The sequence below is a fragment of the Ictalurus punctatus genome, chromosome 8, assembly GCF_001660625.3.
Source record: "Ictalurus punctatus breed USDA103 chromosome 8, Coco_2.0, whole genome shotgun sequence".
Lineage (NCBI taxonomy): Eukaryota > Metazoa > Chordata > Actinopteri > Siluriformes > Ictaluridae > Ictalurus > Ictalurus punctatus.
The window spans coordinates 9,236,403-9,258,204 of record NC_030423.2 but is presented as its reverse complement, the minus strand read 5'-3'; the positions used below and the strand labels follow the sequence as shown (position 1 = coordinate 9,258,204).

At 39.7% G+C, this 21,802-nt stretch overlaps 1 protein-coding gene across 4 annotated transcripts in view; it reads right to left on the bottom strand.

Moving 5' to 3' along the window:
* Positions 1 to 4,706: 4,706 nt before the first annotated feature.
* Positions 4,707 to 21,802, bottom strand: part of frmpd1b (FERM and PDZ domain containing 1b) — a 44,547-nt gene continuing 27,451 nt past the window's right edge. For 3 of the 4 annotated variants that reach the window (XM_017473667.3, XM_017473666.3, XM_017473665.3), the window contains 13 exons: positions 16,941 to 17,043; positions 14,699 to 14,744; positions 14,497 to 14,601; positions 14,247 to 14,342; positions 13,942 to 14,067; positions 13,666 to 13,785; positions 13,445 to 13,581; positions 12,464 to 12,590; positions 11,886 to 11,978; positions 10,693 to 10,875; positions 10,280 to 10,424; positions 9,189 to 10,202; positions 4,707 to 9,057 (listed from right to left, as the gene is read on the bottom strand). In XM_017473667.3, the coding sequence (XP_017329156.1) occupies positions 6,776 to 9,057; positions 9,189 to 10,202; positions 10,280 to 10,424; positions 10,693 to 10,875; positions 11,886 to 11,978; positions 12,464 to 12,590; positions 13,445 to 13,581; positions 13,666 to 13,785; positions 13,942 to 14,067; positions 14,247 to 14,342; positions 14,497 to 14,601; positions 14,699 to 14,744; positions 16,941 to 17,043 (4,577 nt within the window). In that variant the 3' untranslated portion in view covers positions 4,707 to 6,775. The remainder of the gene's footprint in view (positions 9,058 to 9,188; positions 10,203 to 10,279; positions 10,425 to 10,692; positions 10,876 to 11,885; positions 11,979 to 12,463; positions 12,591 to 13,444; positions 13,582 to 13,665; positions 13,786 to 13,941; positions 14,068 to 14,246; positions 14,343 to 14,496; positions 14,602 to 14,698; positions 14,745 to 16,940; positions 17,044 to 21,802) is intronic. The other variant, XR_001813339.3, reaches the window with a different exon arrangement.

The following is a 21,802-nucleotide window of genomic DNA, read 5'->3' as shown; positions in this document are numbered from 1 at the left end:
GCGGCCACAGTCACGGCCTGCTACTAGGCCTGATCTGAGAATGGTCATAAAGGCCAAGCAGACAAAGAGGAGCCGTCCTGAGGGGCCGTGGAGGGACGTATCAGGGGGCATGAGGTTGTTAGGGCAGTTAGCCCTCAGTGCTACTGTAGGGCTTCCCCTTGCCAAGTTTTTAGTGTTCTCTGGTCAGCGAGCTGTCACAGGGCGACGAAAATCGGATGCTTTCCCTCCAATAGAATGTGGAATAGTTAACATCACTAAAAGACCACCTGGCATGTGGAAACTACTGCCAAATGTGTAGAATCCATGGGTTCTGTCTACAATAGAAAAGGGTTACCAGGTCCAGTTTAGAGCTCGACCCCTGCCGGTTCAGAGGTGTGCTCACCACAGTAGTCAGCACAGACCAGAGCCTGACATTAGACAGGAAGTAAGATCCCTCTTGGACAAAGGGGCCATAGAACGTGTACCCCGTTCCCTGAGGGAAGGAGGTTTTTACAGCCATTATTTCCTGGTCCGCAAAAAATAGAGGAGTATGCGGCCGATTTTAGATCTGCATCATCTGAACTGTACTCTTCGGACATACAGGTTCAAGATGCTGACGCCCAACCTTATCGTTCCACAGATTCAGTTTGAGGACTGGTTTGTGATGATAGATCTAAAAGGTGCATATTTCCACATAGAAATATCGCTAGCTTTATCCCCTCGCACCTTCACAAAGTACATGGATGTCATTCTGGCTCCATTGTGACTCCAAGGCATCCGTGTACTAAACTACGTGCACGCCTGGTTAATTCTAGCATGATGCAGGGAACTGGTGGTTCAACATCGAGATGTTGTTCTCGCCCACATGAAGAGATTGGGGCTCAGGTTGAACCTCAGAAAAGTATGCTTTCTCCAGTGCAGTGGACAATCAACTTTGAGCAAGATAAAACTGGATCTTGGCATCCCCTCCAGTCTCTATGGGAGACTATTGGAGCTTATAGCAGCAACAGCCAACGTCATACCATTGGGCCTATTGCACAAGAGACCGTTTCAGTGGTGGCTGAGAAGTTGGGGGTTTCATCCATGGATGGAAACTCTGAGAGTAATCAGTGTCACGGGGCGATGCCTACGTGCTCTGAGAATTTGAGTGTCCCCAGTTTCTAGCCTTGGCTCACACTCTAGGGGTGTCTCCTTAGCGCAAGGTGTTAATGGCAGACACCTCCTTCATGGGCTGGAGAGCGGTCTTAGACAGCTATCCAGCTCACCGTCTCTGGACAGCCCTCATCTCGAGCGGCATATAAATTGCCTAGAAATATGGGCCATATTTCTAGCATTGTAATTCCTTCTTCCTCAATTGAGAGGTCACCATGTGTTTACAGACAACACAGCGGTGGTCTCATATATTGACCACCAGGGAGGATTATGTCCGCGCCCCCTGTTCAGGCAGGCGCAACTAATTCTTCTCTGGGCAGAGGGAAAGTTTTGTCAGTGAGTGCAATGTACATTCTGGGCAACTGGAATGTCTGGGCAGACATCCTGTTGAGGCAGGGGCTGAAGCCCAGGGATTGGTGGCTCCATCCACAAGTGGTGGAGTTAATATGGCGGAGGTTTGGCCAAGCTGGACTGCAGGTGTTCGCCTCCGAGGAGACAACACACCGGCCGCTGTGGTTCACTCTCACTCCTCCCGCACAATTAGGGCTGGATGCCATGGTGCACATGTGGCTGAGGTCTCATCTGTATGCTTTTCCCTGATCTCCCTGCTCCCACAAGTTCTACCAAGAGTTCGCCAAGACAGTCTATGTCTGCTGCTAGTAGCACTTTATTGGCCACCTCAAATATGGTTCTCAGAGATAATATCCCTGCTGGATGGCACTCCTTGGGAGATTGCCGGCAGCACTCATGCAGCCCCAGACCATGACACTCCCACCACCATGCTTGACTGTAGGTTGCCGCCACACGCTTGACACCATCTGAACCAAATAAGTTTATCTTGGACAAATCAGACCACAGGACATGGTTCCAGTAATCCAGGTCCTTAGTCTGCTTGTCTTCAGCAAACTGGTTGCGGGCTTTCTTGTGCATCATCTTTAGAAGAGTCTTCCTTCTGGGATAACAGCTATGGAGACCAATTTGATGCAGTGCACGGTGTATGGTCTGAGCACTGACAGGCTGACCCCCCCACCCCTTCAACCTCTGCAGCAATGCTGGCAGCACTCATAAGTCTATTCCCAAAGACAACCTCTGGATATGACGCTGAGCATGTGCACTCAACTTCTTTGGTTGACCATGGCGAGGCCTGTTTTGAGTGGAACCTGTCCTGTTAAACCGCTGTATGGTCTTGGCCACCGTGCTGCAGCTCACTGTCAGGGTCTTGGCAATCTTCTTATAGATCCTCAGAGAGTTCTTTGCCATGAGGTGCCATGTTGAACTTCCAATGACCAGTATGAGGGAGTGTGAGAGTGATGATACCAAATTTAACACATCTACTCCCCATTCACACCCGAGACCTTGTAACACTAACAAGTCACATGACACTGAGGAGGGAAAATGGCTAATTGGGCCCAATTTGGACATTTTCAATTAGGGGTGTACTCACTTTTGCTGCCAGCGGTTTAAACATTAATGGCTGTGTGTTGAATTATTTTGAGGGGACAGCAAAATTACACTGTTACACAAGCTGTACACTCATTACTTTACATTGTAGCAAAGTGTCATTTCTTCAGTGTCGTCACATGAAAAGTTATAATCAAATATTTACAAAAATGTGAGGGGTGTACTCACTTTGTGAGATACTGTATATATTAGCATGTATTTTTTAAATGCCTTTTCCCCAACAATATACTTTTTTTTTTTTAGTCTTAATCTTATATTAAAGCATAACTATGTGCATGTGTCCAGCTTTTCAAGAGTTTGTACAAGAATAGTGTTTTGTGTTTTAGGGTGAAATAAAAACTTGCATGCCAGTAAAGGAAAAGCTCACTTGAATAGAAGAAAAAATATAGATGCCAATATTGTTTTAAAAAACATTCATTTAAGCAGAAGTCCTTACAAAGTTTCCACATACATAGTACATCTTTCTATGAGGGAGTTTGTGTATCTGTTTCCACTTACTGTAATTCCTACATCCACTGGGTACTGTACTTTATGCAGTCACAGAAGTGAATGATTCCACAGAGGGATGTCATCCAGCCTCAGGAGACACTCTAGTTTAGTAACTGAGTCCATTATGTCAGCCGAGGTTATGCGGGCAGAATTTAAAAAGTGGGTCACCAGAACTCTGTGTGTGTGTGTGTGTGTGTGTGTCAGGGATTCATGAATACAATGGCATGAATGAATGGATGACAAAATCAACCCTGTCCAAATATCGTATGTATGTGTGTGTGTCTAGAATTCATGATTACAATACTATGAATGAAAGGATGACCCAACTCTCAGATATAGTGCTGGGCAATAAAATGGTCTCAATGTGTACCAACATTACAGCTTTTCTCTCATGACGATGACCTTAGAATATTCAAACTTCATAAACCTTTTTGTTTTTATTTACCTATCTAAGGGCTGATTTATATTTCTGCAATGAAGTGTATTTGTGGCGCAATGCAGAGAGGGGGTGGGGTTATAAGTAAGCAAAGACGCATAGGTTAAGCCTATGGCATGTTCACACAGGTGAGCAGAAACCCTAGGCAACTTTCTTCTGGTGTTTTTCAGAGTCAGTAGAAAGGTCTCTTTAGTGTCCTAAGTTATTGTAACTGTGACCTTAATTGACTACCGCCTGTAAACTGTTAGTGTCTTAAGGACTGTTCCACAGGTACATGTGCAATAATTATTTATGGTTCATTGAACAAGCATGAAAAACATTGTTTAAACCCTTTCCAATAAAGATCTGTAAATCTTATTTGGATTTTACAAAATTATCTTTAAAATGCAGTCTCCTGAAAAGGGGACATTTCTCGGCCACTTGTACAATTGATGCTGTAGCCGTTCTGGCCGCTCATGGTGCCAGACTAACACACTTTCACACTCGTATCTAATTAGAATCTTAAATAACAAGGTTGTTATTTCCAAAATGATAATTTCACTGGTTATAGGGTTATATTAGTGTACATCGTAATAGTAAAATTTTTTATTTATTTATTTTTTTAAAAGAGCTTTTCCTAGTCAGCTATGTGCTCCTTATATTGAGGTTTTGGGGTTTTACCAATGGTATTTATGCAATTAAGCAGACATGTTGCTAAATATATATCACACTGTGAGATTACCCCATACAAACAAACAACATAGATGCATGAATGTTTAACACCCATTACAAGAAGAATGCATTAATCATACCATGATATTTATTGTTATAGTTCAATAACTGATTATCATATAGTACTCTATAATGGTTATAGACAATCTATAACTGTGCTTCTAGGGAAAGACCATCATCCATCAATAATTTAGTAGCTCATATTAAAGATTTTAGTAAAACTGAGCTTCATTTGACTGATCCGGTATGGCAGATTGAACAAAACATGATGCCTAATGGACAGACAACATCCAGCTCCATTTTTCCAGCTTTGTCTAGATTGTTATGTAAGTTCGATTTTTATTTTTGTTAGATGTGTTTAAGGTGAATACACAAAATGAACAAGTTCGTAAAATACATAAAAATTTTTTTTAAATACAATACATACCAAATAAATCTGGAAGAAAGACACTTAGAAAAGAAACAATTCAGAAGCAGATTCCATTCAATTTCATTCTTTAATTATTGGTACAGTAGAAGGAATGCAAATTGACTTCACGATTGTCCCTTCATTATTCAGACAATTCCTCACTGTTCAGCGTTAGTCTGGGTTTATATATGTGGACTCCGAATGCAAGCTATCCGCATACACAGATTAACTTAGTACAATTTTCTCATTTTTATTTGCTACAATTATGAAAGGAAAAAAACAACAACAACAACAAAACAACAGCTACAGGACCATTTGAGGTTGTCCTCCTTCAGGTAGTTTGATATGGCTGATAGACATCTCTGTCAGAGTAACGATTAGTGTCAGAACTTGTGCTGGCGTGCTGGAACAAATTTTACAAAGATTTAACAAATAACAAGACCACAAATGCAATAGTGAGTACCAGTATAAGAAAACTTGACATTTCGCAATTTTTTTATGCTACTCTTGTAAGTGTGACCGGTTGCCTCCAGCACTACAACATTACAACTTTGTAATGTTTAACTTGATTGTTTGACATGTCGTGTAGTCTGAGATGTGTGATGTCTGGAAGCTCTCCTCTAATGTAATGACTTTAGTTAAACCATATTATGTTCATAATTAATCACTTACAAGTGCAACAAGCTTTAAGGACTAGGTTAAGTTATCTTTTAATCATCTTCCAGAACTGACAGTTTACACTGATTTAGAACAGGCTCTCTCATGCAGATTCAAACCTCAGACGTTACTTTTATATAAAAAGATGAAATGATGAATGCTACCAGTGACCATATAGAGCTTTACTTTGCTCTGAAGAGAACATTTTATGACACAGTGAATTTGAACATATGTAATAAAATGCTGAACTCAATTTTGGGCTGCATACTAAAGAACTATTGAAACACTAGTACTAATACCTGGCAATGTTTTCCCCCCAATCATCAGAAGGCAAATTATGATCCAGGTTGCAATTGCATAAGTACTTAATTTGACCGTGATCCAGAATATTTTCTTTAAAAGTACTTCTAGATCAAGAATAAGGCTTAGGTTTGTTTGGGAAGCCCCTTTATCAAAACAGTTTTGATCAGATATGAGCAATGTTCAATACAAAAACTTTGACAACAGCTATGAATTAGTGACACTTGCATAGTAATAAAAGAAGTAAAAATAGTTGAGTTTGACTAGTGCTAGAAACGAATGGTCACAATGACAGAGCACCTCGTGCTGTATCATCTTTGGATAAAACTGATCGCTACCATTAACAGTAAGCTAACTTGCCAATGAAAAAGGAACATTAAAGTTCATACTGATATATAGATATAAATTTAAACACTTTCAGATTTCTCATTCCCATTTCTATCCAGCTTTCAAACAAAAAGAAAGAATACAAACTTGGGAAAGTGAGTTGATAAATTACTGCACACAATTCAAATGCTACCGAGTGTTTTATACATCCTTTCTAAGCATCTATTATATGTACACATTGTCAGGAGCAGGGAGAAGAAAGGGGGTTGGTGTCTGCTTTGTCCATCTTATGAAGTACCATGCCTAAATCAGTGAAGAGCAGTACAAAAAAAAAGAAAAAAATACAGACACTGGACACCATAACACTGTCTATTTCTTTCAGGTTTCACTAGTTATTAGACCAAGAGGTAGGACTTTACATACAACAAAACAAAGATCTAGGTATAGGTTATAATCCACGGTGCGTACACATAGTATGTAAAAATAAATAAGTACTTGAATACATACTTAAAGAAATAAGATATTGTTAGAAAATAGCTACTGTGTGTATCAATAAAACCATATCCTGTTTAAAGTTCATAAGGAGACTTGGCAAGACCAACAGTTTTAGAGGACAAAGGTTCTACATTTTGGTAGACTTATTTGCCTGTTCATGAGTTTGACTGAGATTTTGTGTGTTTGTGCATATGTGTGTGTGTGTGTGTGTGTGTGTGTGTGTGTGTGTGTGTGTGTGAACACGGCACTTACTTGTATTTCATGTGTGCCAGCACACATTCAAAGTCTTTACATCCAAAGAAAAGGATTATCATTCTCTTTATAAGTTCTCTGCTCTCTTTCAATTGAAAGTTTCAAGTTCAGAAGTTTAGGGGTAAATGTCTGTTGTCTGTGTCTGGAGTGTGTGTCCTGAATAGCTGTGTTAGAGTGAAGACTGTAGAGATGAGAACCGTGCATTGTTTAGCTAACAACCTGACGCCCTCTCCCTCTCGGGCTGCTTCTACAGCTATCACAAACTCCTTGTACAAACACACAATTTCTTGAAGCTTCCTTAGAGCCTCAGTGCCATCAATATCACCATGGCAACTTCCACAGTCTGAACAGGACACTTGAAGGCAAGCTGCTGCTAGATGTACCAAAGCTCCAAAGCTATTGCCCAATGAGAGAAGAGCATCATCTGGTGCCCAACCAACTCGTGTGGCACGCTGGCATCCTGAGGCCAGCCTCCGTGCCTCAGCCTGCACTAAACAGCGCTCCGTTTCAGAAAATGAATTGCCATTAATACCACTAGCCGTTTGACACAGCGCCTTCTGGCCTGAAGGATTTATTGCAGTCTCACCATTCTTAAGCACCAGCAGAAGTTCATCAATATCTTTGTGCAGGGACGTGTAGCCCCCTTTAAGCCCAGTGCCTTTTAGGCCCGTTACATATCGTCTTTCTTGAAGATCCCGTAGTGGATTGTCCAATGGGTTGTAACCCAGGGGTCTAGGCCGGGGTGGCGTAAAGAGAGGACTAAGCTCAGAAGAGGTTGAAAGGGGGTGAGGTGAGTCTCTTAGCAGAGACAGGATGTTGGAAGAAGGGGCAGAGGAAGGTGCAGTGGACTGGGGTGGTTTGTTGATTCGTTTCTGACGAGAGAACTCGTACACCGTCAGATCATCATCAAAACCACACAAATCCTCAGAATCACCACTAAAGCAATTGGCATAAACAGTATGGCACCCACATGCATCACGGTGGGGTGTGCCAGTGCTAGATGGAGGAGATGATGTTTCCAGATTATCCTTTGTAGCAGTGTTTTTTTGAGACTTAGGCTGTTCAGACCTGCATGTTCCCAAGCGTGAGAAAAGTTCAGTGGAGTCTTGTAACCCATTCTGCCTTAGGTCTGGATGACCAGACAATGACATTTTCCCACTTGTGTCTTTTACCTGCGAGGCTACTTCTTGTGGCCCATCTTTAAGCTTCACAACAACCACCTCAGCATCTTTCTCTTTCCAATCATTCAAAGCAGGTACTGAAGTGGATTTTGGCGATTCCTTTTTAGAGTCCTTGTAATCAGCGGCATCCTGAGATGCTTTAGTGTCTATTAATTTATCCCTGCTGAGTGCAACTGTCCCCAAAATTTCCTGGGATCGGGTGAGATACCAGGGCATGTCCTGGATCTTTCCACGTAGTGCTGAAGCGGACAGACGCCCAGAAGAACCTCTGCTGCTAAAACTCCTTCCAATCCCAAAGGGATCTTTGGGATCCATACTTGTAGAGCCTCTCATAGCCACAGATGGGGGAGGAGTGGCTGTCAGAGTTGAAGCGCTGGTCACCGTGACTGCAGTATTCTCATTTCTTAGTTGGCATTTAAGATTCTCATGGCTTAGAGAGACCCCTTTATTCAGAGGAGGGCCCGGGGTGGCCCCGTTCCGCTGGGACCAAGTATGCAAAGAAATCCCATTTGAAACATCTTCAGTTTTCAGAGCTTGACCAGATGATGGCTGAGAAACTTTGGATATGGGTTTGTTAGGTTCTGGGGGTTCTGCAAAAACTTCTTTCTTGGGCTGCAGAGGAGGAAGTGATTGGTGTTCTTCTGTTTTCTCTTCTTTAACTATTTCATCTTGTTTAGAGTCTATAGGTTTTATAATATTCTGACTATCAATCGAAACTGTTGCAGAATCCACTGTGCTTGGTAGCTGGGATTTAGTTTGCCGCACTGCTGTGATTAAGGGGGAAGACTGTGGTGGTCCAGCTGAAGTAACAGGCTTAAACTCCATAGTGTCTGGCTCCATCTCCAAAAGCTCAGAGGATATGTGAGCATTACGGCCAGGAATATCTCCATTACATTGTTGGCCCTTCTTCTCTGAGATGCGATTATTTGAGATAAGATTAGGTTCAAGCATGGCTGGTTGAGGAAGCAGAATCTCTGATGGCTGGTGACCCTCCAGCTCTCTATTACCCAGAATATTTTTTGCAGGAGTGAGATCTTTAAGGAGAGAAATGTCCTTATTTAGAGTGTTTCTACTAATAGGTAAAGAATTGTCATCGTGTGGCTTGTCCAATCGACTTTGCATCTTGGATGCTGCTGGTTCCTCCACACTGGTCTTTGCATCAGTCTGTCTCAGAGCATGCTCCATTCCATTCACATTTACTTTCTTTTCTGGAACCAACAAGAGAAAGAAATCACATAAGGGATAAATGCTAGAAAAAGATGGCTAGAGAAAATACACATAATTTAAGACACAAATTATACAGAACGTGTACACTTCTGTTTAGGAAAAGCTCACTGACCTGCAGGTTGTTCCAAGATTGGTGGAGTGAGACGATCCTGTGCATCAAAGAACTCTTCTTCTGATTCTGACCCACTGTTTCTGCTGTCCTTTGCTATTTGAGAAACTCTGGATAATATTCTTAGTGGTGGAGGTGGAGGTTGAACTTTTGGTCTGGACAAAGTCCCTTTGGTCTTTGCTTCCTCTTTCTGGTGGAGGTTAGAATTCCTCAGATCTTTCTTACATGCTGGATGGCTACGGATCCTTGATAAAAGTGCTTGGACATTGAAGCCAGCTACTGTAGATTTCATGCTATTACTACTACCCGAGGCTAACACAGCGTCAATGTCTGCAGGTCTATAATTTTTGTTTTCATCTTTATTAATCTCTTCCAAATCACTCAGAGCATCATCACTTGCTTCAGGTGGGCTTGGAAGGGAGTCAGACATTTGGGAGAGGTCACTGTACCGCAAGCCACTGTGCTTATCATAGAGCAAGTCAGAGGGGCGGTTTGATTTCTCTTTCTGGTTCAGATGTTCAGGGATCTCTAGCAGGAAAGGATGGTGGACATCCAGGCTAGAGGCCCCAGTAGCCTGGTCTGATTTTGGCATCTCCTCCTGAAAAGTGGCCAAACGAGCAGGCCATGTAGTGGATACTTTGCTAATCTCCTCAAGAGTGTTAAACGAGTTACTGGACAGACTAGAGAAGCTGCTGTTGACTCTCGGGTCTGTGTACCATCCTGTTTCCAGAAGTGCATCTACTCTTGCTGCATAGTCCTCATCCTCAATAGAGCCACTTGTACTTGTTCCTTCTAGAGTACCTTCTACTACATTCTCCTCTTCTTCTATCTGGGTCACAATCACCCTTACTGTGTTTGCTTTGGCCTCTTCTTTCTCCTCATCTTTCTCATCTTCTCGGTCATCGTTTGTTTGAGTTGAGACAGTGTCCTCAGAGACTGGTGTGTCTAGCAGGTTGTCCATGGTGTAGTCCTCATCTGAGCTCTCCTCTGAGTCACTGCCACAGCGGAATCCAAAGCCTAAGGAATTACATGACTGTATTAACAATCAAATGCTTAAAGCATAAGAAATAGATGCAATTCTTGAAATCTTTTACCTTCTTCTAAAGGTATACGACGTATTTTGGGGCGAGGGCCCCAGCGGAACACGTTCATATTGGGATCCACTAACAATTTGCAATAGCCTGCCAGCAGACATGCCAGGTCCTTAGCGGCTACAGAATCCATTAGCAAGGCCAGGGGCTGTACACAGAGAGCAAAAGAAAGGAGAAAAAACAGACATACATGTAAAACGGTGTGTATGGTATGACTACTTGCTCTGAAAGGATACTCGAATATGTGAGATAAATTCCTAAATCCCTAAATATGGAATATAAAAGGAAAACTGAAGAAATGGGAAGAAATATTTTCTAGTTCATATTGCTTTCCTATACCTTATATCTGACATATTTATACATATACCTGACATTTTTTATTAGGATTCTGTAAGAAACCCTATCGGTGTACCCACCTGGATATCATGTAGGTAGATCTTCAGCATGCTGACCCTGTCAGACTCAGAGAGCACTTCTACACGGCTGATGTAATGGAAGTCTATAATAGTCGAGATCATGTTCAGCTTGTGGTTTAGTATCTGACTGACACCAAATCGCGCTCCCACCAACAAACTCACCAAGGACTCCCGGTCCTGCAGCTGGGATGCACATACATAAATACACACCTATCATCATCATCATCATCATCAACATCATCATCATCATCATTATCATCCTGGCTCACACACTGAATATCTGCCAAGTAAAACAGATGTACACTACTAAGAATCTCAAAGTAAAGATTAAGGCTTTGTCACGTATCATTATTTTATCCCACAAACTAAACAGTACCCAATAGATCAACTCTTAATGCAGTGGTTTTCAAAGTGGGGGCTGCGGGGCCGCCCGGGGGGACTCAACATTTTGGTTGGCGCCACCAAGCCCATCCCTGGCACTAGAGTGTTTTCTCTTTCTCACTCTCAGACAACCACACACACACACACACACACACACACACACACACACACAATCAAGTCCTAATGTAATGTAATGTAAAGATGTAATTATTAATAAAAAAGGGGGGATATATTCAAAAGTCTGTATTTTTAATGTGTTTTAAAGACATCTTGCAAAAGGGGGGCCTCGGTCAAATGTTAACGACATTTGGGGGGCTTTGCCCTGGAAAAGTTTGGGAACCCCTGTCTTAATGATCAAGCTCCTTCTTATCTGAAAGATCTTCTTACACCACATTCATGTAGCAGATTTTTAAGGTCTTCTGATAGGTTTCTTTTGTATGTCCCTCGATCCTGTTTAAAAACTAAGGGGGATAGAGCTTTTTCAGTTGCCGCCCCTTGCTTATGGAATCAATTGCCACTGGACATCCGCCTTGCACCTTCTATTATCATTTTTAAAAAGAGGCTGAAAGCGTAGCACTTCTCCCAAGCGTTTTAATCTAATTTTACTATTGTCTATTGTCTGTCTCCATTTGGTTTTATTCTGTTTTCTATTTAACTTTTTCTTAAACTGTTCAGCACTTTGGTCAGATTTACTGTGTTTAAATGTGCTATATAAATAGAATTTACTTACTTACTTACTTAGTGAAAGTTTGAAGAGAAATAAAGAATAAAAATGTAGATTTTATTATCAGGACGTAACAAGGGGATCTCACCAGCATGGTGGCATTGTAGGTTCTCCCACTATATGATACCAGTTCTGCCATCTGAGTTAGATATGCCAACCTGGCCTGAGGCACCGAGATTACCTGAGAGAGAGAGAGAGAGAGAGAGAGAGAGAGAGAGAGAGAGAGAGAGAGAGCGCGAGAGAGACAGAGAGGTGAAAGAATAAAAGGGAGAGTAAATGATTTTGAGCATCACAAAAACACATACACTTTCACACACACATTCTTCTATTTCTGAGTTTTTCCACACAATCCCATATTGCTGCATGTGTAGCAAAATTTTTTCTTTCTTAATTAACACGGCACTGTATTAAACATTTCTATTATATCAAGATAATAGGTTTACTAACAAATAACCAGAAAAACAGCAGTGTTGCATTAGAAAAGTATTAGAAATTTTTTTTTAGAAATTTTTTTTTTTTTAGAAAATTTAAAAACAAATATGTAAAAATCTTCAGAATTGTTGTTTTACAGATTTAAAGCAGTACAAAACAAAAGAATCTGCTTTCAGTTAGTTTACTGTTACAGAAAAGTGTAATATAAAGGCCACACGAAAACACAAGGCTTACTTTTTGACGCGGTTCGAGCAGTGACTGGATTTTCTTCATATGACCTGCAAGAGCTTTCCGCAGATCTTTCTCTCTCATGTTCCTCAGTAATGTGGGTGAAATAAAACTCTCTAATCCAAACTCCTTACTGAAAATGAAGCAAAACACACATGTGCACAAACACTTTACTATTCAATCATAATGTCCATATAGTTGGGAGGCAGATACGCTGTTAGGTTATTCATCAAACAGCAACCGAGTTGTGTTAAAGGGCAGAAAAAGAACTGCCATTGGTTCAAGATCGATCATTAGGTAAGCAGGTAAACTAGCAAGTGGTAGTTACGATGCATTGATGACTATAAAGAGTGTCCCAAACACAATGGCTGCCAAGGTTCAAGTTTGCAACAGCAATTGCCTCCAGATTAGAATGTTGCCACTATTTAATTGTACTACATAAGTGCTGTACATTTGAGTTGCAAGTGTGAGTATATTGCCGGGGGGGGTGGTTATATCACAGTGCTTAGGCAGCTATGGGAAAGCTATGGGGGAAAAAAGAGAAAGTCCAGAGATGTGTTGCACCCAGATTTGGATCTCGCACCACGACAATGCACCTGTACAGACTGTGTTGTTAACAACTGAGTTTTTAACCAGAAAAAAAAATGTGGTTATCACTTCACATCCACCATATTTGCCAGATCTCGCTCCTTGTGAAATGAGACTGAAGGGGAAAAGATTCGCCACTGTGCGACAAATCCAGAATAAATAAATAAACAAATAAAATATTAAAAAAAACAACACAGGAGGCTCTTGACAAAAGATGACTACAGGAAATGTTTCCAAAAATTGGAGAAACACTGGGACAAGTGTATTGTATTATAAAGTGAGTATTTTGAAAGGGCTTAAAGGAGAAATGCTGTAAGTTTTATAACACTAGTTATTTTAACAATTCTGGGAATATTTGGGTCCCTCCCTTGTACATGCATGTCAGTATGAGAGACTTACGTAATATTCTTGATAGATGCTCTGGTAGTTTGTCCACAGCTGGCCAACCTTTCGTGCATATGTAGTGCTGCTAGCCTCAAAGCAGTGTTACATTTCATCTCTACTGCAAACCGCTCCTGCAGCACATCCCCAACGCTCTACACACACACACACACACACACGGGATAAAATTGCACATACATACATATGTGCAGCAATTAAATAAAATTGCACATAGATACCTGGTGAAAGAGGTACTCAAAGGCGACTGGGTCATCGTGCAGCAGGTCCACTGGATCTCGAGGGATAAAACACACTCGGAACAGACATCTGTAATCATGCGAGTCCTTCTTCTGGACCACCTGAGAGATTAAAATGGCTATTAATGAATTTCTTCCATTAGCTACTTTGAGTGCGAGAACCTGACTGTTAAACCTGAGCACCTTCACAATGAAGAGAAAGGAAGCTATAGAAAGGCTGCATGGGTAGGAAGGAGATTGAGAGATATTTAGAGTTACCTTCTGTATGAGCTCATCTTCATGCAGTAACAGCAGTTTGGTGATGCTGTATTGCTGCTCCAGCACCAGGGAGAAATATTCAATAGAGCGAATTGACAGCTTGTCCTTTAAAGTCAGCACAATGTCCTACACACACATACACACACACGAACAACATACTTGAGTATATTTGTGGAACCTGATCAACATAAAATTATGACTTTGTGCAGTATAATGGGGTGAATTTGCTTAGTAATATACAAATATAAACTGAAAAACTGGATTTGCAGTCACACGGGAATAAGGTAGAAATGCTGAGGACAAACCTTCACTGTGGTGGTCTTATCAAATTTGAAGGCTTTGGTTTGCCCATTCTCCAGGTAGACCTTAAGCACATTGGGCAGGAAGAGAAGGGAGTTTCCCTGGGAACACACACAGCTGATTGAGTTTCAGTTTTTTTAATGTAAAATTTTAAAAAAGAATAAAAGATTTGAATAATGTGTGTGAATGAATTGTTGAAGGCTGTTTGAATAATCGGTTTGTGTGTGTGTGTGTGTGTGTGTGTGGTTGGTGAACCTGAGTGTGTCCGTTGACTAATACTTCCTCGGCAAAGCGCACTTTAACCGGATTTCTTCTCAGGCGAGCTCTCTTTTCTGCCGACATAAACGAGGACTTGGGGTTCTGAAAAAACAAAACAAGCAAAGAAAATCACCCCCCCACAAACTTGTTACGAAAATGCAGGAGCTTCTACAATGCCATAATGTTGCCATGTACTCACCATCATGTTTCTGAGGACTGTCACGGTTAGAGAATCCTGGCACTGCCTAGGAAAATAACATATGAGGTTGTAACCCATTTGCATCAGAACTGTACGACAAAGTATATGTGTTCCATCAAACACCTAAATATTTGTCTTTAAGGGCTTATTCATTTTCTGACTCTAAATTAGTGCTTTATTAAATCAAGTGCACTTGCTAGGAAAAGTAGTGATACAATTAATGATAAGCAAAGAATTGTCTTATAGTTGATATTAATCAGTGGTTGTAAGATAGATACCATGTTGTGTGCTATATTAGAGTGATCCAGATTGGCATTTTTCAGTTAAATTGAGGTCCCCCCCAGTTTTAATCTTATTCTAATTCTAATTTTAAAAGGCTTAAAGCTGGTAAAGCTGATTCTGTGCTAGGAATATGCCAATATTCCTCGAATGTCATGTTCACAGGCTTTTGCTAATAGAGTACTTTAAAAACATGAACAATTTTATAAATCCAGCTCGAAGGATAATTGCATCGTTAAAACCCTAATATTTAGAATATTAGCTTGTTTTGTACAGTCTTTAGAATCCTTATCACAGTATATATGGTTATACTGCCTGATTACATACAGCTTCAGGTGAGTAAAAAAAAAAAAAAAAAAAAAAAAAATCACTGATGTCAAACAAACACATTCATACAGTCAAAGTACTCTATTTTGTGTCATATGAGGTTTGAGCCCAATTATATATCCTATAAATATAGAACCCATCATATATCCCATCATCAGGGTTTTTTTTTAAACTTTAAAAATGTATTCCATTACAGTTAAAAATTTCTTCATAAAAAATGTAAATCGGTAACATAATCCAAGTATCACAATATGAAAGTAATGTAATTGATTATTTTTGGATTACTTCAAGGACACATATGTTTAAAAATAAATAAATATGTTTAAATTTAGAGCTTATTTTATGCTTAAAAACATGTTCATTGTTTGGATTTGTTTTAATAAAATAAGTAAATAAAAGATCACTGTCCCTGATGCGGGTAACATTACATCACAAAAGCTAGAGTGACCATATTCTGGCTTTCTAAAAAGGAGGACACATTTTTTTCCCCAGGGTGTGTGTCTCAATTGCGTTCAAAACAGTGTTACTATGAATGCAGACTTTAATGGTTTCACTCTGCCCACAATTTACATTTTTTCCTACATTCTTGTGAATGTCCATGGAATAAAATAAAATATTAGATGCCACGAGTGAACCTTCTGCCTTCATTTACACATTTGAATGGCCAAGTAATACAAAGCAATGTGATAACATGAAATGAAAAATGACCTTATATGGCCATGGGTATCGTTTCGACTCAGGACAGCTGTCATTTGCTGCTATTGTCAAGCAACTATTTGACGCCGTACACAACAGCACTTCACCTTCATGCCTTCTCTGAGAGTAGGCCAATGATTGAGAGGGAGAATTTGGCCAACAGTTGCTGCAAACCTTTTATAATCGACCAATTGCTGTGCAAGAAGGCGGGAATTACAAAGCGGGTTTAAGGCAATGCAAACATGCACACACATGATGCAGTATTAGACCATAAGAACATCATAATGAAACTAAAGCCAAATCCCGGACATTTTCTCAAATTTAGATGCTTTTTTAAGGTCCGAAAAAAAGGACATGTCCGGGAAAAGGAGGACGTATGGTCACCCTAAAAAAGCATTTCAGAGAACAATTTGTGTTCATTTCTACTAAAGTAACTTTGTGCAAAATTTATTTGCGCATGCACCAGGAGGTTGCTGACGTGAGTCATGACTAACAACAAAAGTTCTCAAAAAAGTTTAATTTCTTTGGTTTTTAAATGAAAAAAAAATATATATATATAATCCCCATTTAAATTTTTTTTTTTTTTTTTACAAAATGTAATCTGATTACGTTGTTGTTTGAGATAACTGTAACGGATTACAGTTACCAGTTTATTTTTTTTTTTTATTTTTTTTTTTTACCAGTTTACTCCCCAAGCCTACTCATCATATATTCCAGGGATTCCCTGGATCTTTCCCAGATGTCCCAGTTCTGAGAGTGAAGTATTTGTATACTTTACTTAGACCAGATGGTTCTTGATTCCAGAAAGAAAACTGATTTACCTTATACAGTACCTTAAGTGACTGCTCTTTTGCTAAATGTGACATTCATTTCAAGTTGTAAGGGGGGAAATAAATGCACGTTGGAATGCAGGTTGAGAGACAGAAGAATAAATTTGTACCTAATCATGTTGTCAACATATTCAGGAGATAAGTCTTCAATGGCTTTGTTATTCACTTTCAATACTTGATCACCTGGTAAGAGGCGTCCATCTGCTGGTCCTCCTACAATTTGTACATGAAAAAAAACCCAAAAACAAACATTTTAGCACATGAAAAATTCTTTCCTTTTTATTCTTAAACGCACAAAGACTGATTAAGTAAATAGCCGCATAGAACCGTTTAAACATACTAATAATTTTGCTGAAATCACAGCAGTATTGTTGTCAGAGGTGGGTAGTAAATGTGTTACAATAACACTGTTACTTAACGTCCCCCTTTGAAGGAATCCCAAATGATGATATAATAGTATATACACAGGTACTAATTTTTTGAGATGCAATTTTAGAAAGGTCAATATGTCGTATCCTATGTACAGTACAGTGAACAGGAAGCTGTTTTGGATTTAATTGAATTGTACTGGAGGAGTTAAACAAAAAACAAATCCTGCAGGAAGACAGACGTTTAGATGTCAGATTGCAGTGAATTAAAAAAAATAATAAAAAAAAATAAATAAAGTGAAACATTAAGTTGTATGATAAAATTACATTACAACCCCCAAATGATTTTCTTTGACTCAGAAAGCAGCACAACTGCATGATTTTTTTATTTATTTATTTTAAAAAAGAGTATTACCTAATATCAATACAGACAATAAAGCATGCCATACATGATGACTAAAATGATTAAATAAACTGTTAGTTAAATCTGACTCCATTTGAATCAAAACTATTCTAAAAAGAAAAAAAAAAAAAACCTAATTATAAGAATAACTTTTAAAAAAAAAACAAAAAAAAAAAACCTACTTAAAGGAAGGTAGGAAATTGATTAAACTATCTAACCTGTTTATGACAGCAACTTTAAATAAAAGGAATTTTAGCTTGACCAAGTCATTAATCCATAAGCGAGTAGAGCTTTTACCCGAGAACCTTTTAGCTACTATGGTATGTAAAATGGCGACTGTGTTTGTGTGTTTATTTATTTTTATATTTATGCGGAGGGGTGACCTGAATACTGCAAGATGCTCAGTATTCTGGTCAGACACATTTGTCTTTAGGTCAGAATAAGACCACACCTACTGTACACTAGTAACTGCATACATGCTCACACACAGTTCACCCTCCCGCTGTAAAAACACTCCCTCCATCCGTGATATCTCTTAACCCTCTTTGCCAGACTGCACATTGCTCTGTGTTTGCATTTATCCCTCTCACTTTCTTTCTCACCTTGGTTCTAGGCCAAAATGTACCTTGGCAACAAGCAAGCAAGCAAGCAAGCAAGCAAGCAAGCACACACACATACATACACACACACACACACACACACACACACACACACACACACACAATCCTTCTTATGTCTCCTTCCCCCATTCCCCCTCTGTCTTTCTCCCTCTCTCTTCTCTAGAATGTAATTATCAGGCTGGAGGGCGGCAGGTTTCTCCCACTGGGCTCTGATCAGCTGTTTCTGCCGCACAAACCAAGGCGTCAGCATGCTGCTTCTCTGACAGTGAGGAAGTATGTATGCATATATGTGGGTGTGTACAGAAGTGAGAGCCTGTTTATGTAAGATGGCATGGCTTAAAGGGTGCGTTACATCTGTGGAAAAATACAGAGCCAAGTAAGTGCGTACATGTGTAAGTGGATGTGTGTCGGACTGCGCGTGTGTACGTGCGTATCCTTCCCTGAGTGCACCTGCATCTTAATGAAATAAATGGAAGAGAAGCAGCTGGCTCTCACTGCTCTCTGAACTTGACAGGCATGAAACGCAATCACGCAAACCAAGCAGTTACACAGGAAAGAGATAATTGCGTGGGACTGATTTTGAAGTTTGTCTCTTAAAGCATACACACACACAAAAGTGATTAAGAGTTCACTATAACCCTGGTAATGATCATGTGTCAAAAAAAAAGTTGAGGGAGGAAAAAGAAACAAAAACAAAAAAGTTGAATTTGATTTGATGTGGCGCACAGCTGGATGCTTCACACAGAGAGGGAGAAGTATTCATGACAGCCCCCCCCACCCCCCAGCAACCAATAAGACAGGCAGATTAAATGTCAGACTGTCTGTAGATGAGAAGCAGCAAGATTGCTCTGCCCTACCAAGGCCATTGTTTTTCGATGAAAAGAGCATCTGATCAAATTCAACTTTGACCCTGTTTGCCTCTGGCCTTTTAAAGTGCAAGCAATACAATTCAGCTTGTTGAGACAACGAACAAAAAACTCATTCTCTCCTATCTGCCGAACCTCAAGTTAGTCAATAGAACTTATTCGACAGAAAACTGTTGCACGGAGTCATGTAATCAGTGAGACAGTGCTGCCAGGTTTGCACCCAGACACCAATAATACACGGAAATAAAATGTGATCGGCGCCATCTCAAAGAGTGGCTTTTTTCTTGTCCAAGCCCCTGGCTTTTGGAGAAGCCCCAGCTAAAATTATAGCACGAGAGTAGGAAATGGATGCGGAGATGGAATTTAACAGGGTATCTAAAAAGTCTCCATACTTGGGGGTTATTCACACTTTTTTTTTAGCAAAACGTCATTTTATTTACAAAACATCCTCTACACCAGTGATTACCATCCTGTTCCTGGAGATCTACTCTCCTCTCCAACCATAATCATGCCCAAGAAGTCCCTGATCAGCTAAAATAGGTGTGTTAGATTTTGGTTGGAGATGAAACCTGCAGGAAGGGAGAGCTCAAAGAACAGGGTTGGTGACCACTGCTCTACCAGATTGCTATTTACATTTATTCATTTAGCAGACGCTTTTATCCAAACCGACTTACAAATGAGGAAATACAAGCAGTGCTACCATACAAGATTTATACTAGAGAAGCAAAGTGCACAGAGTACAGGAGTAAGAGCCAGAGTAAGTTTTTATTTATTTTTTAAAATAAAAAATAATGTGGGGTTGGCATTTTAGGGGGTTAGTTAAGTGTTCACGGAAGAGGTGGGTCTTTAGCTGTTTATTGAAGATAGTGACAGATTCTGTGGTCTGGATTGAGGTTGGAAGCTCATTCCACCACCGAGGGACAGTTAGTTTAAAGTAGAGATGCACCGATGTATCGGCCAATAAAGGCAATTTTTCACGCTATCGGCTGATAGTTTAAAAGCATCCGATGATCAGGGCCAATTATATCCTGTCAATTAAAAGAGGGCGGGAAAACATTGATTTCATTCTGTGTGTAAAGAAGATGTCTCCTTCGTGGAATGACAACAAAACTGCAGTTTTTAATCTCTGTAAGCTCTGCACTGCTAAAATTGTGAGCAGGAAGTGAGCAGCAGTGAAGCAGGAGTTTCAGCGTCGAGTCTATATTTTTTTGCTGCGCTGCTCGAGCTGAATTAAAGCGCCAGTACACCGTTGAAAGATTTAAATAAAGATGACAAATATTATATTATATATGCATGAAGAGTAGTGTATTTCATATCCAGTTAATGTTAATATATAAAAAAGTTGATATTATATATTACCAGTTTGATGTTAATGATGAAGTAGAAATGCTTTTGTTTGTGGTGAGTGAATGTGAGACTAACAGGAGGTTTTTTTTAAAGAATTCAATCAATGTTAATATGAATTAATAACATTCAATAAGTTAAGAAATATTACTTTAATCTTCAGAATGTAGTTCATGTGTTAATGTTAATGTGAGTAATGTGTTTTCTGTTTACTGTTGACCAGTTACTGTGAAACAACTTGTTGAAATGGAGAGAATAAAGTTTTTATTATCATTTCTTTCAGAATTGTGGAATTAATTATTATTAATTTAAAAGAAGGCATAAAAGGCAGAACTATCGGTATCGGCCGATATCACTCTGAATAATGCTTCCGAAGCAGATTATTTTCAGGTATTGTACATCAAGCAGTAAAGGTACTCAGAGTGCACTTTGCTGGACGACCAATAAAACAACGAGGAGTTTGCTTCTTTTGCTTCAGTGGGGACGAGGCTTAGACGAGTGGTCCGAGAGGCACGTATATGTTAGCAGTAACTTTAAAGGAAAACATGACTGATCTCTCAAGCGTGTATGAGAAACCATTGAGTTACTGACCACAGAGAAAGCGTGTCATTCGATCTTGGTCATGTATACACCTACTCATTCTCAAGCTTTTTCTAGCATATTTCTGAGCCTTTCATTAAAAGTTTTTTTTTTTTTTTTTTGAACTGTATGAGGGCTGCAGCTAACAATTATTTTCTTTAAACTTCAGACTAAAACTTTACACTTCGTCCAATTATATAAAACCGAAAAGAACCCGATACACACAGACACACACCAGAACATATATTATTCATTTAGGACTGTAGTTTAATACAGTGCTTTTAATACAGTGCATCCATAAAAAATATAATGCATAAATACTTGTATATAATATAAACTAATATACAAGTTTATGTAATATAATAGTATTTATGCATTACTTTTTATAAAAGGTAACATCGATAAACAGTAAACTGAAGAAAGTTATTGTCTGTGACTCTGGGTATCTGCTAAAGCTAGCTGCATCATATTACGTGCATATGACGTCATGCACTGTCGACTACGAATCGGCTTATACTCCCGGTTAGTAAAAAAAAACACTAGTATTCCTTTTGAGTCAATATTGCCCTTATAAAATTCATACACTAGACCAGGGGTGGGAAATGTTATCCGGAAAGGGCCTGTGTTAGTGCAGGTTTTCATTCCAACCAAACAGAAGCCACACCTGAATCTATTGAAAGCAAAGATCAACTGATTAAACAGGTGGAATCAGGTGTGCCTCCTGCTTGGTTGGAATGAAAACCTGCTCCCACACTGGCCCTTTCCGGATAAGATTGCCCACCTCTGCACGTC